The sequence below is a fragment of the Pseudorasbora parva genome, chromosome 25, assembly GCF_024679245.1.
Source record: "Pseudorasbora parva isolate DD20220531a chromosome 25, ASM2467924v1, whole genome shotgun sequence".
Taxonomy (NCBI): Eukaryota; Metazoa; Chordata; class Actinopteri; order Cypriniformes; family Gobionidae; genus Pseudorasbora; species Pseudorasbora parva.
In genome coordinates this window covers 34756941-34779440 of record NC_090196.1, presented here as the reverse complement: position 1 = coordinate 34779440, position 22500 = coordinate 34756941, and the positions used below count along the sequence as shown (strand labels likewise).

General features: G+C 36.5%; 1 protein-coding gene across 1 annotated transcript in view; it reads right to left on the bottom strand.

The window, feature by feature from the left end:
* nell2a (neural EGFL like 2a) overlaps positions 1 to 22500 on the bottom strand; it is a 162470-nt gene that overhangs the window by 444 nt on the left and 139526 nt on the right. The window contains exons 16-20 of the mRNA XM_067436024.1: positions 20592 to 20732; positions 19368 to 19561; positions 14248 to 14424; positions 5825 to 6049; positions 1 to 26 (exon numbers count right to left, since the gene is read on the bottom strand). The exon at positions 1 to 26 is cut by the window's left edge and continues 444 nt beyond it. Of these exons, the coding sequence (XP_067292125.1) occupies positions 1 to 26; positions 5825 to 6049; positions 14248 to 14424; positions 19368 to 19561; positions 20592 to 20732 (763 nt within the window). The remainder of the gene's footprint in view (positions 27 to 5824; positions 6050 to 14247; positions 14425 to 19367; positions 19562 to 20591; positions 20733 to 22500) is intronic.

Here is a 22500-nt window from a genome sequence, read left to right as displayed (position 1 = left end):
TCCACTGAGCAACAGATGTGTCCGTTCTGGAAAAGACGAAAAATACATTTGAGTTTTTATTTCTTTGGGTTTTTTGGTCAACAAGCTAAATTCCAGTTGCAATCATTTTACACAGGATATCATGAGTCATACAGGTACACACATACATAACCATAACAGATACAAATATCAAATGTAAACACACTGGAAATACAATTATAGTAATAAGTAATTGATACACAGCAAATAAATCGGACTATTTGTGTATTTGATCATCTAATTGAAGTATTAAAGCGATAGTTCACCCGAAAATGAAAATTGTCATCATTTAGTCACTCATGTTGTTTCAAACCTGTATGAGTTTCTTTCTTCTGCCGAACACAAAAGAGGATATTTTGAATTTTTGTAACCCATCAGATAGAGCAACCATTGACTACCATATAGGGCTGGGATAAACGATTATTTTTTAAACGATTAATCTAGCGATTATTTTTCGATGCATCGATTAATCTAACGATTAATTTTCCCTGTCCGATTCGGTTGCGATTCGATTCGATTACCGATTATCTCCCCATTAATTGCCTAATAGCAATTTATACATGTTGATTTAATTTTCTGAATGAAAAATTAATTCCTTAACATTGCAATATATGTTTATTGCTCTTAAAATTCCAAAGTAAGACTATACAAGAGCAATGCATTCAATAAAACCTTGAAAACATAAAGTAGGCTACACACACACACACACACACACACACACACACACACACACACACACACACACACACACACACACACACACAAATAAGTATTAACCTACAACAAAGAAACATATTATACGATTTTTCTATGTATGCAACTCAGCCTACAGGCTATGCCCATCGATTAAATATCAACAAGTTGGTTAATCAAATCCAGGGACACACTGCAAGCGTGAGCGTCTCGGCTGCGTGGCGTGTCCGTTTTTGTTTCGGCTCACATGTTAACAGGTTGGAGTTTGCACACTGCCTGTGACGCGCGGAAAACGCGTGCATGCTGGAAATAGAAGAGCGCCTATTTTTCACGCGTGTTAGCGTCTCCAGGCAAAATAGAATAGGAAAAGATGTTTATATATCATTTTGACACGAATACACATTATTAAATTACATTTTCATGTTTGAAAGTCTGTAGGTTTACATAAATGCAGATATAGGCCTAATTGTAATAATAAAAAACGTCAATTATGATTTTGAAATGTTGCAACTGTCAATACAGAACGAAATATTCTGTAGCCTATTTTGCCGTCAATACCATAGATATGTGGCTACTCCCGACGTTTTCTTTGCTGTATCAGTAGGCTATTTATGTTTAACATTAGGAATAGGGCTTCCCTCCGCATCAATAGCAGCAGCAGCGCCGCGTCAGACACGCTTCTAGTGTGCAAAGGCAAAGAAAACGCCACACAGCCCCGTGGCTGACCCGCAACAGAAACGCCACGCGCATCCGTGGTATGACAGTGAAAAAAATTACATGTAGAGTGCATTACGGGCGCCAATATATCGTTTAAAACCGGAATAGTCCTGGAATGAAACTGCTCAGCGCGATTAGACATTGAACATTTTAAATTTAAAACAGCTTATTATGTAGGTAACGTAGCCAATGTGTCCGATGCTTTCACTTGATGCAAACGTTTTTTTTGTGTGATTAAAATACATCAAATATTACCAAAACATCTGTCTTCCTGTGTGCAGACATTTGTTTATGTAGCCGTGACAACAAAACGCGTGCGCGCATGCCTGTAATGCTCCGTGCGCACCGCGCGCCAACCCCATAGACTGGCCAACCCGCAAGCCTTGCACTTCTTAAAGTCTGAGGAGCCACTCGTGTTGCTACCATAGATATACATAATAAATAATATACTTAATTACATAATATACTTTATTATGTACATCTATGGTTGCTACTACTCTCCGGCGCCGCCATCTTTATTTTGAGTCTGACGAATCGACGCGCATATTTTGCGTCGACGTATTTTTTGCGTCGACCGACGTCATCGATAACGTCGACGCGTTGTCCCAGCCCTACTACCATAGTAGGGGAAACAATACTAGAGCCCTATTCGGACTGGATTAGTTTAACATGGGGACATGGGGGTAAAGTCATTTTACCTCAGGACGTCTGTAATATTAATGGCCAATTCACACGGGATAAGACATCTCAGTAAAACTAGCAGAAGTGGGAGGAGTAACTCGCTTTACGCACCTCCTTGACGTCATGTGTGTATGACGTCACCGTTATCACGTGAGCAAACACACAACCTGAGCGCCAGTCTGAACTCCGTCTCCAATATATGTGTGTGTTTTAATAAACAGTTAGGTCCAGTCTAACGATTCTGATTGGATTATATTGGTAATAGACACTTTCCTAGAGCTAAAATGTGTTGTGCCTCTAATAAGTGCTTTTGATCTTCTTTTTGCTTTAAACGATATGCGGAAAATACTGGAGGTTTGCCACAGATTTGTCCCTCCACCTACAACGCAACCGAATGCTTCAAGCGCCTCCAAGGTCGCAAAATGCGCTTTTTTAAAACTTTTAAAGAGGAAATGACTGAATTTTACCATAGATTTTTACAGCGGGTCTATTCGAACGGGATTAGTATTACCCGAGGTCATTTTTACAGAAGGTAAAAGTCTCGGTAATCTTTACTGACGTTGTCCGTAATGATAACCGAGATGGCACATTCGGACGGGACTAAAATCACCGAGAACCTCTGGTACTTTACCCCCACGTCCCCATGTTAAACTAATCCAGTCCGAATAGGGCTCTAGTATTGTTTCCCCTACTATGGTAGTGAATGGTTGCTCTTTCTGATGGGCTACAAATTTCTTTTAAATATCTTCTTTTGTGTTCGGCAGAAGAAAGAAACTCATGCACGTTTGAAACAACATGACATGAGTAACTAAATGATGACAATTTTCATTTTTGGGTGAACTTTCCCATTAACTGAGTGTTTTTTTAGAAATAATAATAATAAAGGGCCCAAGCACAAAAAAGGCACAATAAGTTATGCAAGCATGGCTGGAAGCATCAGACCAACTGCAACAATGAGCAATTAAAGACATATTTTAGGTCTATTTTATTAACATATAACATATTTTATTAACCTTTTAGGCAAAATGATCATTAAATACACTAGTCAATAGTAATTTGATTGACTCGTTTATCATTTTGGATCAATAGGTGGCGCTGTGACTAAACTGATGTGTTAAGCGGTGACAATGACACACGTGAAGTTTGGTGTCAATATGCCGAAGTGTTGCAGAGATAAAGCCTTGAGTCATTTTGGCATCATGCCTCAGTTTTGTTGATGTGGTAAACTAAAACCGTTTCGTCTATCAACTTTTTGCCGACATGATCTGAAGGTGATACGATTAGGGTTTTGGTGAAAATTAGATCAACGGTCTAGGAGGAGTAAAAAAAAAAAGAAAAAAGGAAATCTAAATGGTGGACAGGAAGTTCGTCCAACTATGGTAAAATCAGTATTAGAATTGGGCTAATTAATTGGGTTAATTAGAATCTCTTGAAGCGTCCAAAATACATTTGGGTCCAAAAATAACAAAAACTACGACTTTATTCAGCATTGGCTTCTCTTCCGCGTTTGTGTTCAATCCTCAAATAAAGATTCAAATGGTTATGAATCAGTGAATCGATCAATGATTCGGATCGCAGCAGTTTGGATCGCGTCACATTGGCGATCCGAATCATTGATTGATTCACTGATTCATAACCGTTTGAATCTTTATTTGAGGAACAGACAATGCAGAGGGAGTTTTATGGACAGCCGTTTATCCGCCCCTCGGATTGAGCTGCCTATGGCGAGTTTCCCGACCAAACATCTTGACGTTGATCTGGCTTGTCAGGCTCAATATCTACATGATTATTATTATTTGAATATTTTCATTCATAAGTAAATGATCACCGGAAAATTCCTGAAAACCTCTGAAATTAATTCATTTTTTTTCCTCCCAAAGTGTCATCTTAGTCTAATCAGGGTATATGCAGGAGTCCTGAAGTTAATTTCAATACCTTTTTAAGACTTTTTAAAGACCTTCTCAAAACATTTTAAGACCTCATCGCACTTCAAGTTCTAATCGGCAACAAACCTTTAATAAACAGTTGTAGTCGAATGTAAACTTAAAATCTCTATCGTAGGCCAATTTTGTATTGTTTATATTGCATATCTGTTTTACAACGTATGGAGGGCGACACATCACCTAACTGTGCATTTCGCAAAATACATGACGTCACCCGTAGACAGCGCTCGCCAGGGATGGAAATTAACTTTTTTCAAAGTCTTCCACTCAATATTTTTACTACAAGCTCTACAATACTTGGGCAGTTTATTTAATCTCAAGTCTCAATGAAATACTGACATTTTCACGATGATTTGTGGTGTTGTATGGCTTCCAGTTTTATGGTTTTTAGTCCCAACAATGAAACTATTCATTCTGGCATCTTTGAAGCGTGTTGACAACATACTGAGCAGAACATTATCAGTAGGGAAGCACCGAAATCAAAATTCTTGGCCGAAACAAAAAAAGAAGAAACAAAAGCTGAAAACCGAAAAATAAAATTCAAACTAAAATGTTTAACTCGACCTCACTCGTGTTCATTAAATAATAATGTTCATGCCTACTGGCCTGCAGAAAGGGACAGAAATTGACTAAAGTAATCAAATGTAAAATAACTGCATATTTAACTGTTTAAATGAAAGATTAATCCTTATTAAACTTACAAAAGCTATTCAATCAAGAGCATTGTTTAATGTCAAACTAAATATAAGGACATCACTCAGGCAGCAGTAAAGGCCACTGCGCCTTTAAGACCTGAGGCAGGGATATGCTCGCCTTTCTCGACTGTGCACACTATACAGTTCACTTAAGGCATATTCAGACTATGTCTGCTTGGATACTCATCAAGATGGACATGTTGACATACTTCTTGTGTGAGTTTGTCCGTTTAAGCGCAAGGTTTGAAAGAAAACTCAATATTTGTGCGCTTGTGAGACTCGCGCGCACTCTCGGGTGATGCACAGCGTCTTCTCTCAGCGCGCGCTCGTCTCACAGCGCGTCTTCACGCGAGTGATGACGGAGAAAACGACTGGTTATATGCGCACATACGGCAGAACTCGCATGCATTGAACAAAGTTTACAAAGAGGTGAAACAGCTCGGTAGGTGAAGCGAGTTTACCCGCCACAGCTCAAAATCAGCCGCATTTGGCTGGTGGCGGTGCTAATGTCCATCCGTGGCGCGCGCGCTCCGAGCCGATCTCAGACTGAGCGCCCCGTTGTTTTTTAATACTTATGGGGATGAAAATAAATATATTCATAAATACTTTTTGGAGTCAAACTCTTTTGACAAAGCTTGAACAAAATACTTTCAAAATTTAAGACTTTATAAAGCCGTGATAAGACTTTTTAATACTTTATAAGGGTCTTAATTTTCCCAAAATTGATTTATCACCTTTTAAGACTTTTCAAGACCCCGCGGATACCCTGCTAATTGAAATAGTTTTTTAAATGATATATATATATATATATATATATATATATATATATATATATATATATATATATATATATATATATATATATTTTTTTTTACATCATTTTTATCTTATTTTTATAATATATATTTGTATTAATTCATTTTGTATAATTAGTTGTATTTTTATATTTTTATTTTAAATAATTGTATCTTATTTTTATAATATATGTTTATTTATTATAATTATGCTTAATTTATTTATTTATTTTTTATTTTAATTTTTATCTTATTTTTATGGCTTGTCAGGCTGTGTCCGTACCTTGCACTGGCACAGTGTGCAGTCCGTGCCGTGTTTGACCCAGGATGAGCCGCTGAAGCGTGTGATGCCGTGTTCGTCCTCGCAGGTTTTGGTGATGTCGTTGCGCACGGCGTGGGCCTGGCACGGGTCCGAAACGCACCGCGGGCAACATTCGCCCTCGGGCACCAGCGTGAAATCGCAGTCCGCCGGCGGGCAGGACAGAGGCCAGCAATCCACTTCACCCTGCTGGAAACAGCCACAGAGAAATGAAGAATACGTCAGTCGAGGAGCTCCAGCAAAGGAACTTCAAACCTATACATGGGAGGTGAGATTCTTAAAGGGTTAATTCACCCAAAAATGTAAATTCGCTCATTAGTTCCTCACCCTCATGACCCGTAAGACCTCGAGATTGGAATTCGAGAGGTTTTGAAAGTAGTAAAGACACCATTAAAATAGTCCATGTGACTCCAGTGGGTCATGTTATGAAGAAATGAAACAAACAAAAATAACATCTTTATTCAACAATCTCTTCTCTGTCCTTCTCCTGCTCTGTTGACCAGTGTAGTGCTCCCGGGTCATATTTTTACCAGACGCTTTTATCCAAAGAAACTTAAAACTAAGTACAGGAAGTGATCCGTCATGAAGAGGCGTTTTGCACATTACTCAGAGTAGCGTAAGCTAGAATAGGAAGGGGATGGAGAAAAATAGGAACAAGAATTTGATTTTTTTTTTTTTTATGATAAGATTAAGTGCTCACGGAAGAGATGACTTCTGTCTTATGAATGAGTGGATGGGACTGGGAATCGTAGTAAGACTGTGATACCAACTATCTACACATATATGCCGTTTATATAAATGAACTATCGGTTTTAATTTTGAACTCATTTTTAGTTGCCCTGTCTCTTTATGCTCTCCTGTTTGTGCCTGGTTACGTGAATGATGTGCTCCACACCCGCTGGCTTTCAGGTCAATAAAAAAACAAAAAATACATTTTGGACTTTTATTCAACTAAGTGGGCATGCTGTGATCTGCACAGATTTTTTTTACTGTAACTTACAGATTGCAGCCCAAAAACGACAACACGGGAGTGGGAGGGAACTTATCTGTGTGGCTAAAAATGATTGAGTATTGGTGTGGAAGTTATAAAGGGAAAGAATCCACCAGAGCGCGCCTTCGTCGGACAGAGGGGTGATGAACACGGAGCCTGTTTAGTTTTGTAGTTAGGCAATGTTTAAATGTTAGCTTATAGTATTATTATTTTAATTTCATATTATGGAAAGTAAGCACAACCTTCTACACACTGTGTTATTTGAATGAGAAAAATGTAGTTTTTACAACATATCGTAATTACGATAAAAGATATCGTAATTAAGTGGGAACATAATTGAGTGGGGAAGAAGCCCTATGCGGCAGCAATGTGTCACCGTAGCTACCAGGTAAACTGTTTCTATTGCAGTTTTGGGAAAATGTCCTTTTTCGAATGGAAAAAAAACTGGAAAACCACCTCTGAAAAACGTTTTTGCGATATTGACAAGTTTCCATTGGGCATATTTTCAATGCGCCATTTGAAGAGTAATGGAAACTCGCCTATTGTTGCTCAGATTTACATCGCTCTTAGCTCTGATCAACTTTTATTTGCTTTGAAGATTTCAAATACTGGACTAGCAGAAACTTTCACCAACTAATGCCTGGCTCACACTACAGGAGTTTTAGGCCGATTTATGCCGTTTTTCCCCTCCCGAGACTCGGATAAAAAATGTTTTCCAGGACTCGATCGGTTCCGATGTTCGGCGCAGATGATCTGGTAATGTGAGGCGTTCACTGATCAAATCTTGCACCTCCTGATCTGCTCTCACGCAAATCGGGCTCGCCCCGATCATATCAAACATGTTAACGTCCGTACTGTCTCAATAGCCAATAGGAAACAAGTCTACGACGAGATGGACATCTTTACTGATACAGCAGGTTTTCATGCTATCGTAGGCTGATCCATTTAGTTTTCCCGCTTACGATCTGCTGCGTAGATCACGTGACGCACTTCCTCTGGCACGATAATCTGAATAATATTCTGTAGTGTGTGATGCTCCTGGATTTTCTACGGAGCCCCTAAAGGGACGTGGTGGAGGAATTTTTTTAGGTGGGGAGGTATTTTTTTCCCCTAAACCTTTTGCGTTCCCTCGCAAAGACATTTGCGTTCCCTCGCAAAACTTTGCGTTCCCTCGCAAAACCTTGCGTTCCCTCGCAAAACTTTGCGTTCCCTCGCAAAGACATTTGCGTTCCCTCGCAAAGACATTTGCGTTCCCTCGCAAAACTTTGCGTTCCCTCGCAAAGACATTTGCGTTCCCTCGCAAAACTTTGCGTTCCCTCGCAAAGACATTTGCGTTCCCTCGCAAAACCTTGCGTTCCCTCGCAAAACTTTGCGTTCCCTCGCAAAGACATTTGCGTTCCCTCGCAAAGACATTTGCGTTCCCTCGCAAAACTTTGCGTTCCCTCGCAAAGACATTTGCGTTCCCTCGCAAAACTTTGCGTTCCCTCGCAAAGACATTTGCGTTCCCTCGCAAAACCTTGCGTTCCCTCGCAAAACTTTGCGTTCCCTCGCAAAGACATTTGCGTTCCCTCGCAAAGACATTTGCGTTCCCTCGCAAAACTTTGCGTGGGAACGCAAAGTTTTGCGAGGGAACGCAAATGTCTTTGCGAGGGAACGCAAAAGGTTTAGAGAAAAAAAATATCTCCCCACCTAAAAAAATTCCTCCACCACGTCCCTTTAGGGGCTCCGTAATTTTCATATCTTGTAGTGTGAGCATGTTTAAGATTTGAGGGAAGAAAATCTGCACAGATTCTCCTGAAGTGTGAGCTGCAACCAGACTTTACAATCGGAGAGGATTTTAAAACTCCTGTAGTGTGAGCCAGGCATAAATGAGAGAAACACTGAGATTGTTGTCTCTGATATCAACGTAGGTGTGATTTGACATACATCTGAATTTTGAAAAAGGTGAAGAGCAGCTGTTTCTAGCTAAGGCGAATGGCCAAATTAAACTCGCTGCTCTCATTCAAGGGTTTGGAGAGAGTCGTTTTCTCTTCCAGACGTGACTGTTGGGTCTTTACCTGAGTCTCAATCAGTCAATCTCTTGTAGATGGTCCAGAATACAAACTATGCAGTTGAGAAAAATGTTTTTGTTTTGTCTTGTGGCTAATATTTCTGATTATTTTAAATATGGAACACAGTTCATATTTTTGTGGAAACTGATACTTTGTATTCCTCAGGATTCTATGATGAATAGAATGTTCAAAAGATCAGCGTTTGTTTGAAATGGAATCCTGTGTAGCTTCTAAATGTCTTAACTGTCACTTTTGATCAGTTTAATGAGCCTGTGATGAACAAAAGTATTAATAATTAATATTTTTTAATCTTACTGAGCCCAAACTTTTGATCAGTGTTGCTATTATTATTCATATTATTGCTATTTAATTTTGATTTTTAAGATTTTTAATCATTTCTCAACAAAAAAAAACATAAATTAATGATAATTATTTGTATTATTATTAAATTAAGTCTAATAATCTTTGAGTTTGTTTCCCCTGATGAGAAAGACTATAAATTATAAATGCGTATTTGTGCTGAAAGTTAAGTTATACATTTTTGTAAAATGAGCAAAATACACAAATCTACAATATTTATGTCATGGGTCTTTTTAATAAATATAAAAATGTTACCTTTGAGAAAAGCAGGCATATGCATTCGCAGCTGCTTTGCAATATTGTGCATATAAGTAAAAAAGCTTCAGCTCAATAATGTCAGAGAGTGAGACCTAATCGAGTTGACATTTAAAGCGTTCCTCGCACCAAAGCGCCACAATAATAACAGTCAAACACTCATCCGGCGGCTGGAAACAATATCATCTCGGCGATATTGCAGGGATTTCTGAGGGCGGGTCTCTGTTGGTTTACCAGCTATCAATAACAGCAGAGCACGGACTCCCCGATACTCCTTAAATACAGGTCATATATTTCAGGCTGAGCGGAGATTTGGCCTCATTTCACCGAGCGTTTTCATTTCAGCTGGGCTTGCGCTATCGCCACGGTTACACACAGGAAGTGCTCTGAAAGCCTTTTTGAAGTCAGATTGCGTTTTGATCTCATGCGGCCCGGTTGGTTATCAGCGCTGGAAGGGTAAAACCTGTTTACCTATTGACCAGAGCTCTGCTTTTACTGCAGCATCTGCATGTTTCTCGCACTGAATGAAATACATTTTCCCGGATGCATATTAATGTTGGCATAATGCTCTAAATGGATGACTAGCACACTTCTTAGTGCACACTGTGCGCGCTTACTATGCAGCAGAGCTGGACTACAGTAGCTCAGCTCATTTACTCGAGTCCTGTACTGAAGTACTCTTTTTGAGTCTCTGTGCTTTACTGGAGTATTATTTTTTCTGTAAACTTCTGACTTTAACTTCACTCCATCTGAAAGACAAATATCGTCCTTTTTACTCCACTACATTTCTATCAAGGTCCTCGAAGTGGAAAGCCGTTTCTGTCGCAGCTTTGAAAGTCAGTGGATGATTTTTTTCTTCTTTAAAAGGTGTTTGGGTTTTTGCAGACGGTCTATCAGAAATCTCTCTTATAGTCATATACATTTTCCCAACTTTATTTGAAACTCTGCAGGACCGAGTCTGGGGACCCCTGGTCTATGGTCTATGGTATATATATATATATATATATATATATATATATATATATATATATATATATATATATATATATATATATATATATATATATATATATATATATATATATATATATATATATATATATATATATATATATATATATACACTGTAAAAAAATATTTAGAAAAAAAGTTACCTGGTTGCCTTAAAATTTTGAGTTCATTGAAATTGAAATTTTGAGTTAATACAATGAAATTTTTTTGATTCGACAACCTTTATTAAAATATTATTAAAACATTTTTTAAGCATATTGGGTAATTGTGTGTGTTTTATTTCTGATGATGCAGTGAAACATGCCAAATAGTGCTATTTTCATGATTTATCAATTTTTTTTTCATGTGGTTCAGATATAAAAATATTTTGAGTTTCTATTTATTAAACAAATTTCCTTCATTGTATCAACTCAAATTTTTAATTTCAATAAACTTAAAATTTTAAGGCAACCAGGTTACTTACTTTTTTAAGTTAAACCAACAAAAAACAACGAACATTTTTTTACAGTGTATATATATATATATATATATATATATATATATATATATATATATATATATATAGATATATTCTAAAAAAGATTAATAATAATAATAATAATAATAATAATAATAATAATAATAATAATAATAATAATAATAATAATAATAATATATACTATACAATCACAATTTTGATTTCCAGGCCTAGAAAACACATACATTATTAAAATCTTAGAAATGCCAATGCTTAAATCAGTTATTATTATTTTTAGAATAATTAATAATTATTATTATAATTCTATTTGTGTAACATTTTTATAAATTAAATATAGTAATTTTACATTTTAATCCAATTTTGTTTAGCTAATATTATTATTATTAGTATTAGAAATATAATTTTTAAATACTTTTATATATATAAAATATATCTATAAAAACAATATATATATATTGTTTATAGGACCTTGTAAGACATTGATTGGTTCTGGTGTGTTTGATTGGGGTTGGAGCAAAACTCAACAATATGGCTTAGTGTCCGTGACGTCACCCGTAGGATTCTGAAGAGCCGTTCTGAAGCGTAAAGTAGAGACGAGCTGGCCGTCGCTATCTTAGCAGCGCATCATCACCCAGATAGCAGAAAATGGGCAAAGAGGCGGGACGTGGGCGGAGCTTAGGTGACGCGATGACTAACACACAGCAGACAAACGGAAATCCACCTGTCACTCAAAGTGGCCACGCCCTTAATTATGCAGACCGTTAAGGCTTTATAGAATGTAAACGAATGAGTTATTAAAAAATTCACCCCCTCACAGTCGTCATGAAGGGCAAAATAAGCCATATAGACCAAAACCACAATTTGTCCCAGACTGTAAATATGTTTTTTTCTGCTGTAAAGTTGGGCATTTTAACATGAGGCTCAATGAGATTCTGCTCCTTCTGGAGCCGCTCTAGTGGCCAGTGGAGGAACTGCAGCTTAAATCACTTCCGTATTGGCTTCAACAGTAACTGCGGGAGGTTGCCACTTGATATATACACATACTTTTTAAACTATAATTTCTAGCTCTAGTAGATGTCCCTGATGTCTGTCTTCATCGGTCCAGCTGCTCTGGGAGAATGAAGAGTGTTGTGATGCTACGGCCGCTGTAATGTCAGTGTTAATGAGCTCTGTGTTAGATCAGCGGCTCTGCACAGATGATTTGTGGGAAAAGAGCTGAGCAGGAGGGGGTCACAACAAAAAAAACCCTCATGAATGCAAATATGAGATTAGCATTTGAGGAGCATATGGCTGGAGGAGGAGAGGTGTTTGCAACACTCGGTGGGGAGCAGTGGAGATTCACACCACATACGAGGAGCTCAGAATCCATCAAGCTGCGTTTATTTGTTGTTCTTTGATTATTATTGAGTTTTTGATGTTTGGAAAGACACTAGGGGTCTCAAACTGAAGTTACCTGGGGGACGATAACTCATGTTCTCCATCGGGGGGCAAAAATAAAGTATTATTACAAGCACAAGTAGAGCTATATAGAGTTATTAGTGCTCAACTAGTGCTTAAAAGTCAACGTGAGCTGTTTCCATACACTTCACATCTTGGTTTATCGCATAAAACATCGGATGGAAACGTGAAGATGTGCATCTAAACACATTTACTGAATAAATCCCTCAGCACAACGCAAAAAATGCTCTTCTTACTCAGTAGTTTTGTCTTGTTTCTAGTCCAAAATATCTAACATATCCTAAATCAAGATGCCTTTACTAGATAAGTAAAATGACCAGATATTTTTGTTTTGTTTTGTTGAAAATAAAATCTAAATGGGGTGAGAAAAACAATCTTATTTCTGATTGAAATCTTGTTTCTTGTTTCCGTCCCAATCAGAAATAAGATTATTTTTCTCACCCCATTGGCAGATCATTTTGCCTGTTTTAAGCAAAAACTCACTTCATTTTGATATTTTTTCCCCAAAAAACAAGAAAAAATATCTTATGTCGTTTTACTGATCTTGTAAATCACTCAAAAAATATTTTCTGATGCTGTTCACTTTATTTAAGTAATTTATCTTCATTTAACACCATTATATCAGGTTTCTGGTTCAAATGTAATCGCTTCATGTCATATTGACTTAAAACCGTTACTCTTTGACAGAACATGATGTTTTTATTGTCAAATAACATGCTTCTATAAACTAACCCAATCAAACAGGACTTCACTTCCCATCATGCTTTGCAAACGGGCTGAATTCAGAGAGTAAAAGTTTAAATAAAGTGCAATTTTATGCATTTTTAATGTTCTGTTATGTTGGTATTTAAAAGTGTGTGTTATGTTAGTGCTTTTGGAGGTTATCATTGTGGTGAAGGTTGGAGGTTTGGAGTATTTCTGTCTTGTTTCGAGTCCAAACATCTAAAAATTCTTAAAACAAAAAGTATTTACTAGACAAGCAAAAGTAATTGTCTTGTTTTGGGGAAAAATAACTCAAAATGAAGAGAGTTTTTGCTTAAAATAAGATAAATAATCTGCCAATGGGGTGAGAAAAATAATCTTGTTTTCTGTTTGAGTTAAGATTATTTTTCTCACCCCATTGGCAGATTATTTATCTTATTTTAAGCAAAAACTCTCTTCATTTTGAGTTATTTTTGCCAAAACAAGACAATTACTTTTGCTTGTCTAGTAAATGTTTCTTAATGTAAGAATTTTTTGATATTTTGACTAGAAACAAGACAAAAATACTGAGTAAGAAGAGTATTTTTTCCACCCAGAGTACCAGAGTACTCCCCCCGTATCTCTGGTTAGGAAAGTTAACCAGGTGTGTGTGTGAGGTATAAGGGGTGGTGGAGGGATGCTGCAAACTTTGTCAAGGAACAATCGGTGAGTTGAGTGGGTATTTATGTGATCCTCCACTTGAGCTGATTGGTAGACATGTTGATTACTGATTGTTGACAGCTGGTTGGAATGACATCATGATTGGGTGGATTATATGAACGTGCTCCTCCTGAGCTTAGTTTTTTAAGAAACATGATTTGGGTCAGGGATGGGCAACTTCGGCCCTGGAGGGTCACTGTCCTGCAGAGTTTAGCTCCGCCCCTAATAAAAAAAACTCACCCACTTGTATATTTCTAGAAATCCTAAAACATTGATTAGCTGGATCAGGTGTGTTTGAATAGTGTTGGAAACTCTGCAGGACAGTAGCCCTCCAGGACCGAAGTTGCCCATCCCTGATTTGGGTAAATGCTGTTTGCCTCACCAGACACTGGCAGCGCCGGCAGCTGTCGATCCAGGTGTCTCCGCTGGAGTAGGTCAGCAGGCCGTTCTGATGCAGACACTGAGACGTCAGCCGCGGGTCACACTCCGGACAGCAGAACAGATCCAGTGTGGGGTTATCACAGTCACACACCATCCGCCGGCACATGACCCGACCCAGCTGCACAGGTGAGACACACACACACGTCACAAACTGGTGTCTGCTTTTTATGTATAAAACTGAAAGGGTTAGTTCACCCAAAAATGAAATTTCTGTCATGAATCAGCGAACTGATTCATGATTCGGATCGCGTGTCAAACTGCTGAAATCACGTGACACTGGCAATCCGAATCATGAGTCGATTCGCTGACTCATAACCGTTTGAATCTTTATTTGAGGATTGAACACAAACGCGGAAGAGAAGCCAATGCTGAATAAAGTCGTCGTTTTTGTTATTTTTGGACCCAAATGTATTTTGGATGCTTCAAGAGACTCTAATTAACCCACTGATGTCTCATATGGACTACTGTGATGATGTTTTTATTCCCTTTCTGGACATGGACAGTATAGTGTGCATACACTCGCATACGCTCTCGGACTAAATATAAAATATCTTAAACTGTGTGTGAAGATGAACGGAGGTCTTACGGGTGTGGAGCGACATTAGGGAGAGTAGTTAATGACACACATTTCATTTTTGGCTGAACTAACCCTTTACTTCCTCCTGTGGTTGGCCAGCCGTCAGATCTCCGCTCATCTTCACACACAGATGAAGATATTAGTGTTGAAATCCGATGGCTCAGAAAGGCCTTCATTGACACCAATGTCATTTCCTCTCTCAAGACCCATAAAGGCACTAAAGACGTCGTTACAAAGCCCATCTCACTACAGCGGCTCTACAATCATTGATGAAGAGGCCAGAATAGAGTTAGTGCGGGAAAAACACTAAATAACGACTTATATAGTGATGGCCGACTTCAGAACAAAGCTTCGAACCGTTATGAGTCAGTGAATCGATTCATGATTCAAAACGTTATGAGTCAGTGAATCGATTCATGATTCAAACCGTTATGAGTCAGTGAATCGATTCATGATTCCGAATCATAAATTGATAAAAAATTATGTTATTTATCATAGATCTCAGATTTTATTTAATGTAAAGAGTTATTTTCTTGTATATTCTTATATTTATACGTACATATTTAGAAGATTTATATATGATGTTTTATGTGTATTATTATATATATATATATATATATATATATATATATATATATATATATATATATATATATATATATATATATATATATATATAAAATACGTAAACATTTTTATAAAATTATTTAGTGTATATATTAATACATATTTATATATTAATGTTTTATGTACATAGTTAGAAGATGTATCTATAATGTTTTATATTTTTGTTATTTTTATGTCATATATATATATATATATATATATATATATATATATATATATATATATATATATATATATATATATATATATATATAAAAATTAAATATAAAATGTATTTAATGTTATTTTATATAATTTTGTTGTACGAAGTTTATCAACAACAAATGTGGCATAACCTATTAAAACCGAAAAAATTATTATTAAAAATAAATGCAAGTGGTTACAGTGAGATTAATTAAAGGCAAATACTAAGATAAACTTCCTTTAAAGCCTGTTCTTGTGATCATGTGACCGTATGCATCTCAAAATGTGACACTGAATCTGTGATTTATCATTTAAATGTTCAAATAAAGAAAACTAGAGTGTTTCTAAAAACAGCTTGTTATGAAAGCATAGATGAACTGTACACCAATGTTTTACAGCTTAAAGTTTAGCATCATATGACTTCAGAAGACTGAATATTATAAATAATATTATGAATAAGTTTTTAGGGTGTTTTTGTGCTTTGTTTTTGGTTGAGCTATCGTTTCAAGAAGCCAAAGCGAGTAAAGCAAATACCCTTGATAACTTCATGTTCATTCGAGCGGCCAGAGCCTAATTTTGATTGGCAGCTCTTCCTCTTCCACATCAATTAAACGCATCGGCTGATTAAGACAGATTCGCTCACTCTGTCCTTCACCATGAGCAGGATAATTGGTAGATTGATTATTTAATATCTGAAAAGCCATCGTGCTCGTCGCCTCCTCCAGATGCAAGAAAACATTTCAATTAAAGACTTAATTACCGACTGTGACCAGCCAAATTGATGGAGGTCAATCGCTTAAATGAAAATGTGACTCCTCAAGCGCTTCCGATTAAAACAGCAGCTCATAACTGAGCAGGATGTGCTACAATCATCATTTATTATGGATAATAACAGTTCAATTTAATTTAACTAAAAATGTTGGCATTTATTTGAGTATAAGAAATAAAACTGGACAATGTGATTTTACCATAGTTGAGTCTGGGGGAATTAAACTGGCATTTTGTTTAGTTATTTTCAGGTATCCTTCCTTGAATCATGTGAAAATTATCACATACCATTTAAGGAAATGATATGTATATTAAATTGTATTAAATTGTTTCATAAAAATTGCAATGAATTTTACAAAAAATTAATTATGCTTTTTATTGTGCATATGTGTGTGTGTGTGTGTGTGTGTGTGTGTGTGTGTGTGTGTGTGTGTGTGTGTGTGTGTGTGTGTGTGTGTGTGTGTGTGTGTGTGTGTGTGTGTGTGTGTGTGTGTGTGTGTATGTATGTATGTATGTACAGTCTTGTTCAAAATAATAGCAGTACAATGTGACTAACCAGAATAATCAAGGTTTTTAGTATATTTTTTTATTGCTACGTGGCAAACAAGTTACCAGTAGGTTCAGTAGATTGTCAGAAAACAAACAAGACCCAGCATTCATGATATGCACGCTCTTAAGGCAAGGCAAGTGCAATTGGGCAATTAGTTGAATTAGTTGAAAGGGGTGTGTTCAAAAAAATAGCAGTGTGGCATTCAATCACTGAGGTCATCAATTTTGTGAAGAAACAGGTGTGAATCAGGTGGCCCCTATTTAAGGATGAAGCCAACACTTGTTGAACATGCATTTGAAAGCTGAGGAAAATGGGTCGTTCAAGACATTGTTCAGAAGAACAGCGTACTTTGATTAAAAAGTTGATTAGAGAGGGGAAAACCTATAAAGAGGTGCAAAAAATGATAGGCTGTTCAGCTAAAATGATCTCCAATGCCTTAAAATGGAGAGCAAAACCAGAGAGACGTGGAAGAAAACGGAAGACAACCATCAAAATGGATAGAAGAATAACCAGAATGGCAAAGGCTCAGCCAATGATCACCTCCAGGATGATCAAAGACAGTCTGGAGTTACCTGTAAGTACTGTGACAGTTAGAAGACGTCTGTGTGAAGCTAATCTATTTTCAAGAATCCCCCGCAAAGTCCCTCTGTTAAAAAAAAGGCATGTGCAGAAGAGGTTACAATTTGCCAAAGAACACATCAACTGGCCTAAAGAGAAATGGAGGAACATTTTGTGGACTGATGAGAGTAAAATTGTTCTTTTTGGGTCCAAGGGCCACAGGCAGTTTGTGAGACGACCCCCAAACTCTGAATTCAAGCCACAGTACACAGTGAAGACAGTGAAGCATGGAGGTGCAAGCATCATGATATGGGCATGTTTCTCCTACTATGGTGTTGGGCCTATTTATCGCATACCAGGGATCATGGATCAGTTTGCATATGTTAAAATACTTGAAGAGGTCATGTTGCCCTATGCTGAAGAGGACATGCCCTTGAAACGGTTGTTTCAACAAGACAATGACCCAAAACACACTAGTAAACGGGCAAAGTCTTGGTTCCAAACCAACAAAATTAATGTTATGGAGTGGCCAGCCCAATCTCCAGACCTTAATCCAATTGAGAACTTGTGGGGTGATATCAAAAATGCTGTTTCTGAAGCAAAACCAAGAAATGTGAATGAATTGTGGAATGTTGTTAAAGAATCATGGAGTGGAATAACAGCTGAGAGGTGCCACAAGTTGGTTGACTCCATGCCACACAGATGTCAAGCAGTTTTAAAAAACTGTGGTCATACAACTAAATATTAGTTTAGTGATTCACAGGATTGCTAAATCCCAGGAAAAAAAAATGTTTGTACAAAATAGTTTTGAGTTTGTACAGTCAAAGGTAGACACTGCTATTTTTTTGAACACACCCCTTTCAACTAATTGCCCAATTGCACAGCCTTAAGAGCGTGCATATCATGAATGCTGGGTCTTGTTTGTTTTCTGACAATCTACTGAACCTACTGGTAACTTGTTTGCCACGTAGCAATAAAAAATATACTAAAAACCTTGATTATTCTGGTTAGTCACATTGTACTGCTATTATTTTGAACAAGACTGTATATATATATATATACTGCAAAAAATGAAATACTTAGTATTTTTGTCTTGTTTCTAGTCCAAAGATCTAAAAATTCTTAAAACAAGAAGTATTTACTAGACAAGCAAAAGTAATTGTTTTGTTTTGGGGGAAAATAACTCAAAATGAAGAGAGTTTTTGCTTAAAATAAGATAAATAATCTGCCAATGGGGTGAGAAAAATAATCTTAATTCAAACAGAAAACAAGATTATTTTTCTCACCCCGTTGGCAGATTATTTATCTTATTTTAAGCAAAAACTCTCTTCATTTTGAGTTATTTTTTCCCAAAACAAGACAATAACTTTTGCTTGTCTTGTAAATGTTTCTTAATGTAAGAATATTTAGATATTTTGACTAGAAACAAGACAAAAATACTAAGTAAGAAAAGCATTTTTTGCAGCATGTATGTTTATGTGTATATATATATATATATATATATATATATATATATTTATTTATTTTTAACACTGGTGGGGAAAGAGGTAATACATTGATAGTCAAGTTTTAATGGACATTATGCCACAAAAGTTATTTTAAAGCCTGATCGTTTGATCACGTGACCTTATGAATTAGACAGGGTGATGTGTTTGTGATTTATCATGATGCCCCCCCCCCAGTTAAACCTGATGGCCGCTGTTTGGCCATGACACCCTTGATGTCAGCAGGCTTTCACAAGACCTTCACCCTGACCTCAAAGATGACAGCCTACCCATAATGCATCACTCTCACTGACCTGACACGAGCAAACGGAGCATCTGTCATTGTCCAGGACCCAGATCTGGCCATTGTGCCTGACCTTGCTGTCGTGGATGCAGTCTCCGGTGCAGTTGTGTCCGTGTGGACAGCGGCAGTCGTAACCGCCATCCAGATTGAAGCACACAGTGTCATTAGCGCAGGTGCTGCGGCCCGTCCGACACTCATCTGTGTCTAAAGGAGGAGGAGGTAAGGCTGTTAGCACACTGCAAAAAATGCCCTTCTAACTTAGTCATTTTGTCAACAATTCTTAAATCAAGATGCATTTACTAGATAAGTAAAATTCCATAAGATATTTTTCCTTGTTTTCTTTACTGATCTAGTAAATGCATCTTGATTTAAGAATATTTAGATATTTGGACTGGAAACAAGACAAAAATACTAAATAAGAAGAGCATTTCTTTTGTAGTATAGACATGCATAGTTTTTGAGAAAAAAAATGTTGATGTAAGTTTTTTTAACTGAATATCCAAATAAAATTAATTTATTAGGTTAATGTATTTGAATTTATTAGGTTAGCTTAATTAATTGTATAAACTATAATACTGATCTGCCAACATTGTCGCTATATAATAAATTAAAATAGGCTGATAACATTCAGCTGATAGTTTTCTCCAGAACGACTGTACAGCAATCAAATTGTGTTGCAATATTGTACGGTTTAACACCGTGAAAAATGCTCTTCTTATTTAGTATTTTTTTCTCATTTCCAGTCCAAATATCTAACAATTTTTAAATCAAGACGCATTTACTAGATCAGTAAAATGACATAAGGTATTTTTGCTTGTTTTCAGGGGGGGAAAATCCAATCAAATTTTTGCTTAAAACAGGCAAAATGATCTGCCAATGGGGTGAGAAAAATAATCTTATTTCTGGGACGGAAACAAGAAACAAGATTTCAATCAGAAATAAGATTATTTTTCTCACCCCATTGGCAGATCATTTTGCCTGTTTTAAGCAAAAACTCACTTAATTTAGATTTGATTTTTAAGAAAAAAAGGAAAAATTTAATTTTACTTATATAGTAAATGCATCTTTATTTAAGAATTTTTAGATATTTGTACTAGAAACAAGACAATTACTAAGTAAGAAGAGCATTTTTTGCAGTGTGTGAAGCTGCTTTGAAACAATCGTCATTGTAGAAGCGCTATATAAAGAAAATTGACTTGAGTTGACTTGTGCATGTGTGTTTGGAAAACTTTACCTTTACAGGACTCTCCGTTTGCCGTGAACACCTCATTATCATGATAACCCTCTCGACACTCGCAGTGATACCAACCGGGTAAGTTCACACAGGTGGCGTGTGTGTCACACTGCACCAAACCCTCCGAGCACTCGTCGATATCTGAACACACACACACACACGGGTCATTATCTCTAGTGCACTGCCTACATGGACAGCATTTTAAGGCATGTTTCTGCAACATTATTCTCAGTTTTTGGCCAAATTCTAATGCAGTACAGCATGCATTCCTTCGCAGAATAAACTACTGTGTTGAACTCAATGCTGATAAAAATCAGTGGACAATCTGAATGACACAGCAATAAAAAATAGTTAAGTCTCATTTAAAATGCATGCATTGTAACACAAATTTTATGCATTGTAAGTCAAATGCGTTTAATGGTAATGTAATTTCTATTGGAATCAGTTGTAAGACAAAGAGTTATCTATGTAAAACACCCCAAGTTAGTCATTTAAATAGTAAAAAAAAATTATATTGATGATATGGATTCTATTCAAATGTATGCATGAATGTAAATGTTAATATAACATCAAACTTAGAATCAGTTGTTAGACATGTTGTCTATGTAAAAATGCACAAAATAATGGTAGCATTTGTTGTACTGCTTGTATGCTAATTTTAATTCTAAAAGAAATACAACACTAACACTAATTAATCCATTTTTGTCATTATGTTTATGAATAAACAAACAAAAGGAAATTCCGCACACTATATATATATATATATATATATATATTTTTTTTTTTTAATAATTACACATAAGTGTATCATTTGTTTTGCTTTTATTCTCATTTTAATTTAAGAAAATTACAGTAGTAACTAATATATTTAAAAAATGACTGTATTATAGTAATGAGAATTTAATGAGAATCATCAGTGAGAAAATTGAGTAAGTCAATGGGAAAATTGGTGGAGAACGCGGGCACAAATCATAATGGTCCCAAAAATAGGCTTTATTTTCTTTTTTGCAAAACCATTGTTATTTTGTTTTGTTATGATTCTGGGGTGAAATATGACCTGGACATGTTTTCATTTACCCACAGACACCAGCATCTGAATCCAATCCCATCTTCAGACAAATGGCTTTTGCAATTCAGACATAATGAGTCAAATGATATTAAATTAGACGGCGGTGGGCGACATTAAAGCGATTATTACTCAGGCGGTCATGGAGAAAGAGATGCTGGGAAGATTTTCTCAATGATTAAACACTCACAGAAGAGATGAGACTCTGTTCTGATTAAAGCTGATCTCAGATCATTATGAAAATGATTCTTTACACATTGAGTCATCAGCAGCCAATCACAGCGCGACCTCACTGCAGTCAGGTGACCGTTAGAAGGTTAACAGGATTTCTGGGAGGTTTCAGAGAGCAGATTGAAGGATGATTATATAATACTTATATTGCTTAAACGTGACCCATCTTCTGATTATTTTTGTATTCGGTAAAGATGTTGGATAATATCAGAGACGGACATGGGAAACTTGTTGAACAATGAAATTGTGGTTGTTTTGTCATTGAGTTGGCAAGTAAGTCTTATAGAATAGTCTATATGCTTTAAACACATGCCAATATCAATTTGTGTCTTTATTAGTGATTATTAGCAGTGTTTAATCAGAACAATGACAGTCAAGGACGGATGACATTGTTCGGTTTTTCTACTGTGGGTGATGAAAGCTTTATAAATCCATGTGTCAATAATACGAACATATCAAGTTTCTTTCTAATATAATTGTTCTTTTATACACTATATTGCCAAATGTATTGAGACACTCCTCCACATCACTGAGTTCAGGTGTTCAATCCCTTCATGGCCACAGGTGTATAAATCAAGCTCTAGGCCTGCAGACGCTTCTACACACATTAGT